We start from the raw sequence: 12,092 nt of genomic DNA on the forward strand, positions 1-12,092 counted from the left end.
TAGAACCACGGACCCTGCAAGGGCTCAGCCAGTGGAGACACTGGATCTCTGTGTGTGGAGTTAGAACCACGGACCCTGCAAGGGCTCAGCCAGTGGAGACACTGGATCTCTGGGTGTGGAGTTAGAACCACGGACCCTGCAAGGGCTCAGCCAGGGGAGACACTGGATCTCTGGGTGTGGAGTTAGAACCACGGACCCTGCAGGAGCTCAGCCAGTGGAGACACTGGATCTCTGGGTGTGGAGTTAGAACCACGGACCCTGCAAGGGCTCAGCCAGTGGAGACACTGGATCTCTGGGTGTGGAGTTAGAACCACGGACCCTGCAGGGGCTCAGCCAGCGGAGACACTGGATCTCTGGGTGTGGAGTTAGAACCACGGACCCTGCAGGAGCTCAGCCAGTGGAGACACTGGATCTCTGGGTGTGGAGTTAGAACCACGGACCCTGCAAGGGCTCAGCCAGTGGAGACACTGGATCTCTGGGTGTGGAGTTAGAACCACGGACCCTGCAGGGGCTCAGCCAGCGGAGACACTGGATCTCTGGGTGTGGAGTTAGAACCACGGACCCTGCAGGGGCTCAGCCAGGGGAGACACTGGATCTCTGGGTGTGGAGTTAGAACCACGGACCCTGCAGGGGCTCAGCCAGTGGAGACACTGGATCTCTGGGTGTGGAGTTAGAACCACGGACCCTGCAAGGGCTCAGCCAGTGGAGACACTGGATCTCTGGGTGTGGAGTTAGAACCACGGACCCTGCAAGGGCTCAGCCAGTGGAGACACTGGATCTCTGGGTGTGGAGTTAGAACCACGGACCCTGCAGGGGCTCAGCCAGTGGAGACACTGGATCTCTGGGTGTGGAGTTAGAACCACGGACCCTGCAGGGGCTCAGCCAGTGGAGACACTGGATCTCTGGGTGTGGAGTTAGAACCACGGACCCTGCAGGGGCTCAGCCAGTGGAGACACTGGATCTCTGGGTGTGGAGTTAGAACCACGGACCCTGCAAGGGCTCAGCCAGTGGAGACACTGGATCTCTGGGTGTGGAGTTAGAACCACGGACCCTGCAGGGGCTCAGCCAGCGGAGACACTGGATCTCTGTGTGTGGAGTTAGAACCACGGACCCTGCAAGGGCTCAGCCAGTGGAGACACTGGATCTCTGGGTGTGGAGTTAGAACCACGGACCCTGCAGGGGCTCAGCCAGCGGAGACACTGGATCTCTGGGTGTGGAGTTAGAACCACGGACCCTGCAAGGGCTCAGCCAGTGGAGACACTGGATCTCTGTGTGTGGAGTTAGAACCACGGACCCTGCAAGGGCTCAGCCAGCGGAGACACTGGATCTCTGTGTGTGGAGTTAGAACCACGGACCCTGCAAGGGCTCAGCCAGCGGAGACACTGGATCTCTGGGTGTGGAGTTAGAACCACGGACCCTGCAAGGGCTCAGCCAGTGGAGACACTGGATCTCTGTGTGTGGAGTTAGAACCACGGACCCTGCAAGGGCTCAGCCAGTGGAGACACTGGATCTCTGGGTGTGGAGTTAGAACCACGGACCCTGCAGGGGCTCAGCCACCAGAGACACTGGATCTCTGGGTGTGGAGTTAGAACCACGGACCCTGCAAGGGCTCAGCCAGGGGAGACACTGGATCTCTGTATGTGGAGTTAGAACCACGGACCCTGCAAGGGCTCAGCCAGTGGAGACACTGGATCTCTGGGTGTGGAGTTAGAACCACGGACCCTGCAAGGGCTCAGCCAGTGGAGACACTGGATCTCTGGGTGTGGAGTTAGAACCACGGACCCTGCAAGGGCTCAGCCAGCGGAGACACTGGATCTCTGGGTGTGGAGTTAGAACCACGGACCCTGCAAGGGCTCAGCCAGCGGAGACACTGGATCTCTGGGTGTGGAGTTAGAACCACGGACGCTGCAAGGGCTCAGCCAGCGGAGACACTGGATCTCTGTGTGTGGAGTTAGAACCACGGACCCTGCAGGGGCTCAGCCAGTGGAGACACTGGATCTCTGTGTGTGGAGTTAGAACCACGGACCCTGCAAGGGCTCAGCCAGCGGAGACACTGGATCTCTGGGTGTGGAGTTAGAACCACGGACCCTGCAGGGGCTCAGCCAGTGGAGACACTGGATCTCTGGGTGTGGAGTTAGAACCACGGACCCTGCAAGGGCTCAGCCAGCGGAGACACTGGATCTCTGTGTGTGGAGTTAGAACCACGGACCCTGCAAGGGCTCAGCCAGTGGAGACACTGGATCTCTGGGTGTGGAGTTAGAACCACGGACCCTGCAGGGGCTCAGCCAGTGGAGACACTGGATCTCTGGGTGTGGAGTTAGAACCACGGACCCTGCAAGGGCTCAGCCAGCGGAGACACTGGATCTCTGTGTGTGGAGTTAGAACCACGGACCCTGCAGGGGCTCAGCCAGTGGAGACACTGGATCTCTGGGTGTGGAGTTAGAACCAAGGACCCTGCAAGGGCTCAGCCAGTGGAGACACTGGATCTCTGGGTGTGGAGTTAGAACCAAGGACCCTGCAAGGGCTCAGCCAGTGGAGACACTGGATCTCTGGGTGTGGAGTTACAACCACGGACCCTGCAAGGGCTCAGCCAGCGGAGACACTGGATCTCTGGGTGTGGAGTTAGAACCACGGACCCTGCAAGGGCTCAGCCAGCGGAGACACTGGATCTCTGGGTGTGGAGTTAGAACCACGGACCCTGCAGGGGCTCAGCCAGTGGAGACACTGGATCTCTGGGTGTGGAGTTAGAACCACGGACCCTGCAAGGGCTCAGCCAGCGGAGACACTGGATCTCTGGGTGTGGAGTTAGAACCACGGACCCTGCAGGAGCTCAGCCAGTGGAGACACTGGATCTCTGGGTGTGGAGTTAGAACCACGGACCCTGCAAGGGCTCAGCCAGTGGAGACACTGGATCTCTGGGTGTGGAGTTAGAACCACGGACCCTGCAGGAGCTCAGCCAGTGGAGACACTGGATCTCTGGGTGTGGAGTTAGAACCACGGACCCTGCAGGGGCTCAGCCAGCGGAGACACTGGATCTCTGTGTGTGGAGTTAGAACCACGGACCCTGCAAGGGCTCAGCCAGCGGAGACACTGGATCTCTGGGTGTGGAGTTAGAACCACGGACCCTGCAGGGGCTCAGCCAGCGGAGACACTGGATCTCTGGGTGTGGAGTTAGAACCACGGACCCTGCAGGGGCTCAGCCAGCGGAGACACTGGATCTCTGGGTGTGGAGTTACAACCACGGACCCTGCAAGGTCTCAGCCAGTGGAGACACTGGATCTCTGGGTGTGGAGTTAGAACCACGGACCCTGCAAGGGCTCAGCCAGTGGAGACACTGGATCTCTGTGTGTGGAGTTAGAACCACGGACCCTGCAGGGGCTCAGCCAGTGGAGACACTGGATCTCTGGGTGTGGAGTTAGAACCAAGGACCCTGCAAGGGCTCAGCCAGTGGAGACACTGGATCTCTGGGTGTGGAGTTAGAACCACGGACCCTGCAGGGGCTCAGCCAGCGGAGACACTGGATCTCTGGGTGTGGAGTTAGAACCACGGACCCTGCAGGGGCTCAGCCAGCGGAGACACTGGATCTCTGGGTGTGGAGTTACAACCACGGACCCTGCAAGGTCTCAGCCAGTGGAGACACTGGATCTCTGGGTGTGGAGTTAGAACCACGGACCCTGCAAGGGCTCAGCCAGTGGAGACACTGGATCTCTGTGTGTGGAGTTAGAACCACGGACCCTGCAAGGGCTCAGCCAGTGGAGACACTGGATCTCTGGGTGTGGAGTTAGAACCACGGACCCTGCAAGGGCTCAGCCAGGGGAGACACTGGATCTCTGGGTGTGGAGTTAGAACCACGGACCCTGCAGGAGCTCAGCCAGTGGAGACACTGGATCTCTGGGTGTGGAGTTAGAACCACGGACCCTGCAAGGGCTCAGCCAGTGGAGACACTGGATCTCTGGGTGTGGAGTTAGAACCACGGACCCTGCAGGGGCTCAGCCAGCGGAGACACTGGATCTCTGGGTGTGGAGTTAGAACCACGGACCCTGCAGGAGCTCAGCCAGTGGAGACACTGGATCTCTGGGTGTGGAGTTAGAACCACGGACCCTGCAAGGGCTCAGCCAGTGGAGACACTGGATCTCTGGGTGTGGAGTTAGAACCACGGACCCTGCAGGGGCTCAGCCAGCGGAGACACTGGATCTCTGGGTGTGGAGTTAGAACCACGGACCCTGCAGGGGCTCAGCCAGGGGAGACACTGGATCTCTGGGTGTGGAGTTAGAACCACGGACCCTGCAGGGGCTCAGCCAGTGGAGACACTGGATCTCTGGGTGTGGAGTTAGAACCACGGACCCTGCAAGGGCTCAGCCAGTGGAGACACTGGATCTCTGGGTGTGGAGTTAGAACCACGGACCCTGCAAGGGCTCAGCCAGTGGAGACACTGGATCTCTGGGTGTGGAGTTAGAACCACGGACCCTGCAGGGGCTCAGCCAGTGGAGACACTGGATCTCTGGGTGTGGAGTTAGAACCACGGACCCTGCAGGGGCTCAGCCAGTGGAGACACTGGATCTCTGGGTGTGGAGTTAGAACCACGGACCCTGCAGGGGCTCAGCCAGTGGAGACACTGGATCTCTGGGTGTGGAGTTAGAACCACGGACCCTGCAAGGGCTCAGCCAGTGGAGACACTGGATCTCTGGGTGTGGAGTTAGAACCACGGACCCTGCAGGGGCTCAGCCAGCGGAGACACTGGATCTCTGTGTGTGGAGTTAGAACCACGGACCCTGCAAGGGCTCAGCCAGTGGAGACACTGGATCTCTGGGTGTGGAGTTAGAACCACGGACCCTGCAGGGGCTCAGCCAGCGGAGACACTGGATCTCTGGGTGTGGAGTTAGAACCACGGACCCTGCAAGGGCTCAGCCAGTGGAGACACTGGATCTCTGTGTGTGGAGTTAGAACCACGGACCCTGCAAGGGCTCAGCCAGCGGAGACACTGGATCTCTGTGTGTGGAGTTAGAACCACGGACCCTGCAAGGGCTCAGCCAGCGGAGACACTGGATCTCTGGGTGTGGAGTTAGAACCACGGACCCTGCAAGGGCTCAGCCAGTGGAGACACTGGATCTCTGTGTGTGGAGTTAGAACCACGGACCCTGCAAGGGCTCAGCCAGTGGAGACACTGGATCTCTGGGTGTGGAGTTAGAACCACGGACCCTGCAGGGGCTCAGCCACCAGAGACACTGGATCTCTGGGTGTGGAGTTAGAACCACGGACCCTGCAAGGGCTCAGCCAGGGGAGACACTGGATCTCTGTATGTGGAGTTAGAACCACGGACCCTGCAAGGGCTCAGCCAGTGGAGACACTGGATCTCTGGGTGTGGAGTTAGAACCACGGACCCTGCAAGGGCTCAGCCAGTGGAGACACTGGATCTCTGGGTGTGGAGTTAGAACCACGGACCCTGCAAGGGCTCAGCCAGCGGAGACACTGGATCTCTGGGTGTGGAGTTAGAACCACGGACCCTGCAAGGGCTCAGCCAGCGGAGACACTGGATCTCTGGGTGTGGAGTTAGAACCACGGACGCTGCAAGGGCTCAGCCAGCGGAGACACTGGATCTCTGTGTGTGGAGTTAGAACCACGGACCCTGCAGGGGCTCAGCCAGTGGAGACACTGGATCTCTGTGTGTGGAGTTAGAACCACGGACCCTGCAAGGGCTCAGCCAGCGGAGACACTGGATCTCTGGGTGTGGAGTTAGAACCACGGACCCTGCAGGGGCTCAGCCAGTGGAGACACTGGATCTCTGGGTGTGGAGTTAGAACCACGGACCCTGCAAGGGCTCAGCCAGCGGAGACACTGGATCTCTGTGTGTGGAGTTAGAACCACGGACCCTGCAAGGGCTCAGCCAGTGGAGACACTGGATCTCTGGGTGTGGAGTTAGAACCACGGACCCTGCAGGGGCTCAGCCAGTGGAGACACTGGATCTCTGGGTGTGGAGTTAGAACCACGGACCCTGCAAGGGCTCAGCCAGCGGAGACACTGGATCTCTGTGTGTGGAGTTAGAACCACGGACCCTGCAGGGGCTCAGCCAGTGGAGACACTGGATCTCTGGGTGTGGAGTTAGAACCAAGGACCCTGCAAGGGCTCAGCCAGTGGAGACACTGGATCTCTGGGTGTGGAGTTAGAACCAAGGACCCTGCAAGGGCTCAGCCAGTGGAGACACTGGATCTCTGGGTGTGGAGTTACAACCACGGACCCTGCAAGGGCTCAGCCAGCGGAGACACTGGATCTCTGGGTGTGGAGTTAGAACCACGGACCCTGCAAGGGCTCAGCCAGCGGAGACACTGGATCTCTGGGTGTGGAGTTAGAACCACGGACCCTGCAGGGGCTCAGCCAGTGGAGACACTGGATCTCTGGGTGTGGAGTTAGAACCACGGACCCTGCAAGGGCTCAGCCAGCGGAGACACTGGATCTCTGGGTGTGGAGTTAGAACCACGGACCCTGCAGGAGCTCAGCCAGTGGAGACACTGGATCTCTGGGTGTGGAGTTAGAACCACGGACCCTGCAAGGGCTCAGCCAGTGGAGACACTGGATCTCTGGGTGTGGAGTTAGAACCACGGACCCTGCAGGAGCTCAGCCAGTGGAGACACTGGATCTCTGGGTGTGGAGTTAGAACCACGGACCCTGCAGGGGCTCAGCCAGCGGAGACACTGGATCTCTGTGTGTGGAGTTAGAACCACGGACCCTGCAAGGGCTCAGCCAGCGGAGACACTGGATCTCTGGGTGTGGAGTTAGAACCACGGACCCTGCAGGGGCTCAGCCAGCGGAGACACTGGATCTCTGGGTGTGGAGTTAGAACCACGGACCCTGCAGGGGCTCAGCCAGCGGAGACACTGGATCTCTGGGTGTGGAGTTACAACCACGGACCCTGCAAGGTCTCAGCCAGTGGAGACACTGGATCTCTGGGTGTGGAGTTAGAACCACGGACCCTGCAAGGGCTCAGCCAGTGGAGACACTGGATCTCTGTGTGTGGAGTTAGAACCACGGACCCTGCAGGGGCTCAGCCAGTGGAGACACTGGATCTCTGTGTGTGGAGTTAGAACCACGGACCCTGCAAGGGCTCAGCCAGTGGAGACACTGGATCTCTGGGTGTGGAGTTAGAACCACGGACCCTGCAAGGGCTCAGCCAGTGGAGACACTGGATCTCTGGGTGTGGAGTTAGAACCACGGACCCTGCAAGGGCTCAGCCAGGGGAGACACTGGATCTCTGGGTGTGGAGTTAGAACCACGGACCCTGCAGGAGCTCAGCCAGTGGAGACACTGGATCTCTGGGTGTGGAGTTAGAACCACGGACCCTGCAAGGGCTCAGCCAGTGGAGACACTGGATCTCTGGGTGTGGAGTTAGAACCACGGACCCTGCAAGGGCTCAGCCAGTGGAGACACTGGATCTCTGGGTGTGGAGTTAGAACCACGGACCCTGCAGGAGCTCAGCCAGTGGAGACACTGGATCTCTGGGTGTGGAGTTAGAACCACGGACCCTGCAAGGTCTCAGCCAGTGGAGACACTGGATCTCTGGGTGTGGAGTTAGAACCACGGGCCCTGCAAGGGCTCAGCCAGTGGAGACACTGGATCTCTGGGTGTGGAGTTAGAACCACGGACCCTGCAAGGGCTCAGCCAGTGGAGACACTGGATCTCTGTGTGTGGAGTTAGAACCACGGACCCTGCAGGGGCTCAGCCAGTGGAGACACTGGATCTCTGTGTGTGGAGTTAGAACCACGGACCCTGCAGGGGCTCAGCCAGCGGAGACACTGGATCTCTGTGTGTGGAGTTAGAACCACGGACCCTGCAGGGGCTCAGCCAGTGGAGACACTGGATCTCTGTGTGTGGAGTTAGAACCACGGACCCTGCAGGGGCTCAGCCAGTGGAGACACTGGATCTCTGGGTGTGGAGTTAGAACCACGGACCCTGCAGGGGCTCAGCCAGTGGAGACACTGGATCTCTGGGTGTGGAGTTAGAACCAAGGACCCTGCAAGGGCTCAGCCAGTGGAGACACTGGATCTCTGTGTGTGGAGTTAGAACCAAGGACCCTGCAGGGGCTCAGCCAGTGGAGACACTGGATCTCTGGGTGTGGAGTTAGAACCACGGACCCTGCAGGGGCTCAGCCAGTGGAGACACTGGATCTCTGGGTGTGGAGTTAGAACCACGGACCCTGCAGGGGCTCAGCCAGTGGAGACACTGGATCTCTGGGTGTGGAGTTACAACCACGGACCCTGCAAGGGCTCAGCCAGCGGAGACACTGGATCTCTGGGTGTGGAGTTAGAACCACGGACCCTGCAGGGGCTCAGCCAGTGGAGACACTGGATCTCTGTGTGTGGAGTTACAACCACGGACCCTGCAAGGGCTCAGCCAGTGGAGACACTGGATCTCTGGGTGTGGAGTTAGAACCACGGACCCTGCAGGGGCTCAGCCAGTGGAGACACTGGATCTCTGGGTGCCAGGACATGCCTCAGGAACGGGACTGGGACCTAGGGGCTGCCAGCCGGGACACGGGGACGGGCCACAGGCCAGGTGACCTGCTGCAGCCAAGGAGATGCCAGGAGAGGGATATAAGCCCCATGTGACTCCCTCATATTGGTCTTCAGCTCACTCCGGCCCCAGATGCGGCCTCGCAGGGAACCACGAGCCGGAAGGAACCGTGGACCCGTCCTGACACAGGCTGTGCACAGAGACGTCTCAGCCAGCAGCTACAACACCTCTGCTAGAGCCTGCCTCGAGGACGGGCAGATTCGCTGCATGTAACATACGATGCTTTAGCAGCCTCGCTCTCTCGCTTTCCTTTCTGTTAGTCATACACCTTTGGGCTGTGTCTACACTGGCAGCTTCTTGCACAAGAACTGTTGTGGGGAGGAGTTCTTGTGAGAAAGTCTTTAACACGGCCGTGTGCTTTTGCACAAGAACTGGTTTGCACTTTCACAAGAGCACATCCACACGGCCATGGGCTTTTGCACAAGAGCATCCATGGCAGTGTGGACGCTCTCTTGCACAAGAAAGCTCCCATGGCCATTTTACCCATAGGGGCTTCTTGTGCAAGGAATTCCTGTTGCCTGCCCACACTGGCCTCTAGTGCAAGAGGGCTTACCCCTCGTGGGGAGAGGAATAACTTCCGTTCTCCGACGCTGGCCTGTACATTTACTCGCGCAGGAACACACGCGCAGTGTAGACAGCTGGCAAGTTTTTCTGCAACAGCTGTTCTTGTGCGAGAAGCTGCCAGTGTAGACGAAGCCTGAGACTGCAGATTCTAAAGGGTTGGCCCAGCCTGGTTTGTGGGTGAGATCCAGTGTAAACTGACCAGGGACCTGGGGCTGGCTTCTTGGGACCTGAAGAACCGTTGGGGGAGGTGAGCTCGGGTCCTATAGCCCCTCCCCTGTGCTAGGCCCGGGGCTGCTCGGGGCACGGATATCGCTGGGGTGCTGGAGGGGTTTTGCTCCTGAGTCTGTCTGGCCAGGCAGGCAGCTGAAGCGCTCGGTGTGACTGGCTTGTGGCCTGTTGGGAGGTCTCCAGTCGGGGGCCGTAAGGAGCCCCGAGTTTGAGCAATTCGCCCTGAGCGGACGCCCTCAGCTGGGCCCAGACCCAGCCCGGTCAGTTACAGGGGGGAATATGGGGGACAGCAGAGGATGACTGGCAGTTGTGGGGAGCAGCGGGAGCAGCTGGGGATTGTGGGAGGCAGCGGGGGTGGCTGGGAGCTGTGGGGGGCAGTGGGGGCGGCTGGGAGCTGTGGGGGGCAGTGGGCGGCTGGGAGCTGTGGGGGCAGTGGGCGGCTGGGAGCTGTGGGGGCAGTGGGCGGCTGGGAGCTGTGGGGGCGGCTGGGAGTGGGGGCCAAGCTCACCTCTGCCGGGACAGCGCATGAAGTAGTCGCGGGCGTCGCGGGGGTAGCCGGGGGGCACGTGGCCGGTGTGGGGCTGGAAGCGCAGGAAGCGAGTGCCCTGGAAGCAGTAGAACCGCTCCAGCCAGCGCAGGGCCGCCGAGCAGTTGGCCGCCTGGGGCCACGAGGAGCGTTTCACGGCCCCCAGCGCCAGGTTGTAGGAGAACACGTCAGGCCCTGTCGAGAGACAGTGTCCGGCTCAGTCCCCCCGGCTCAGCCCCCCGGCGCAGCCCCCCCGGCGCAGCCCCCTGCACCCCCCCGGCTCAGCCCCCCCCGGCGCAGCCCCCTGCACCCCCTGGCTCAGCCCCCCTGGCGCAGCCCCCTGCACCCCCTGGCTCAGCCCCCCCGGCGCAGCCCCCTGGGCCCCCGGCTCAGCCCCCCCGGCGCAGGCCCCTGCACCCCCGGCTCAGGCCCCCGGCGCAGCCCCCTGGGCCCCCGGCTCAGCCCCCCCAACACAGCCCCCTGCGCCCCCCGGCTCAGCCCCCCTGGCTCAGCCCCCCCGGCGCAGCCCCCTGCACCTCCCGGCTCAGCCCCCCCCGGCTCAGCCCCCTGCGCCCCCCGGCTCAGCCCCCCTGGCTCAGCCCCCCCGGCGCAGCCCCCTGCACCCCCTGGCTCAGCCCCCCTGGCGCAGCCCCCTGCACCCCCTGGCTCAGCCCCCCCGGCGCAGCCCCCTGGGCCCCCGGCTCAGCCCCCCTGGCGCAGGCCCCTGCACCCCCCGGCTCAGCCCCCCGGCGCAGCCCCCTGGGCCCCCGGCTCAGCCCCCCCAACACAGCCCCCTGCACCCCCCGGCTCAGCCCCTCCGGCTCAGCCCCCCCTGCGCAGCCCCCTGCACCCCCCAGCTCAGCCCCCCCGGCGCAGCCCCCTGCACCTCCCAGCTCAGCCCCCCCGGCGCAGCCCCGTGCACCTCCCAGCTTAGCCCCCCCGGCGCAGCCTCCTACGCCCCCTGGCTCAGCCCCCTGTGACGTAGTGGGGGTACTTGCTGGGCTGTGGTGACCCCTGCTGTCTGGAGCAAGACCCAGCAGGGAAAGCCTCACTATGCAAAGCTAATGCCAAACTTGTTGAACCAGACACCCCCCATGGAGAGGAACAAAGGGAGGTGGATGCTGCCCTGGCTGGGGGGCAGGGCTGGTGGAGGGTTAGTTAGTTCCTGGCTGGAAGGCAGAGAAGAAGGAGTTGGGGAGGGGGCTGGGACTCCCCTATCTCAAGGGGGGGCACTGAGGCCTCTTAGCCCCAGTTCCTGTAACCAGATTACATCTGTGCTGCGCTGTGCTGGAGGAGCAATAAACCACCCTCAATTCCACTGGCTGGTGCAGTCTGTTTGTGCCATTTCGGGGTGCAGGGGACGGGGAACCCCCAACGCGCCGTCACACTGGTGTCAGGAGCAGGATGCACTGCACCCCGTGGATGGAGCTCCCAGCAGCAAGCGACAAGGCGCCATAGAAGCAAGAGCCCTGGAGCCAGGCGTGCTGGAGACAGAGTGAAGCGGTTCCGGGGAATCATGGGGCGCTGCAGCACTAGACTGGTGAGTCTGCACAGAGGGGCCCAGCGGGCAGATGGCCTACGCCCGACTCTTGAAGGCAGAGCTGGTGGGGCTGTGCAGAGAGAGGGGCTTGCCTGTGCGGAAAGCAACCAAGGCCCAGCTGATTACCCAGCTGGAAGAGAATGACCAGCCACAGGGCCAGGATCTTGTCCCCAGGGGAAGCAGCCAGACCCCCCCTGAGAGTGTGTCAGGCTCAGAGAGGGGGAGGAGCACTGGAACCCAACGGAGAGATGAGACAGCGTCTCCCGGGAGGCCTGCAAGTCATAGCCCATCTAGGGCAGGGGCCAGCCCAGCGGAGCTGCGGCGGCTGGAGATCCAGCTGCGGGTAAAGGAATTGGAAGTAGAGGACCGAGAGAGGGAGCGCCAGGACCGAGAGAGGGACCGCCAGGATCGAGAGAGGCAGCGACAGCATGAGCTGGCCATGGCAGAGCGGAGAACCTGCGGGGCCCCGGCTGCGCCAAGTGCGGATGGGCCCCAGGGTCCCAGGACTGCCAGGCGCTTGGAGAGGCTCGTGGTGGCCCAATTGAAGGACATGGGTGACATAGACGGGTTCCTCAGTGCCTTTGAGAGGGCCTGTGGACTGCAACGGGTCCCCCCAGCTGACTGGCTGCAGGAGCTCATCCCCGCACTGAACCAGGAGGCGGCCGGAGT

At 61.8% G+C, this 12,092-nt stretch overlaps 1 protein-coding gene across 3 annotated transcripts in view; it reads right to left on the minus strand.

Moving 5' to 3' along the window:
- Nucleotides 1–12,092, minus strand: part of HPX (hemopexin) — a 64,593-nt gene that overhangs the window by 7,956 nt on the left and 44,545 nt on the right. For all 3 annotated transcript variants that reach the window (XM_089775851.1, XM_089775850.1, XM_089775852.1), the window contains one exon: nt 9,866–10,078. In XM_089775851.1, the coding sequence (XP_089631977.1) occupies nt 9,866–10,078 (213 nt within the window). The remainder of the gene's footprint in view (nt 1–9,865; nt 10,079–12,092) is intronic.

This window comes from Pelodiscus sinensis, chromosome 1 (genome assembly GCF_052426305.1).
Source record: "Pelodiscus sinensis isolate ZL-2025 chromosome 1, ASM5242630v1, whole genome shotgun sequence".
NCBI lineage: Eukaryota > Metazoa > Chordata > Testudines > Trionychidae > Pelodiscus > Pelodiscus sinensis.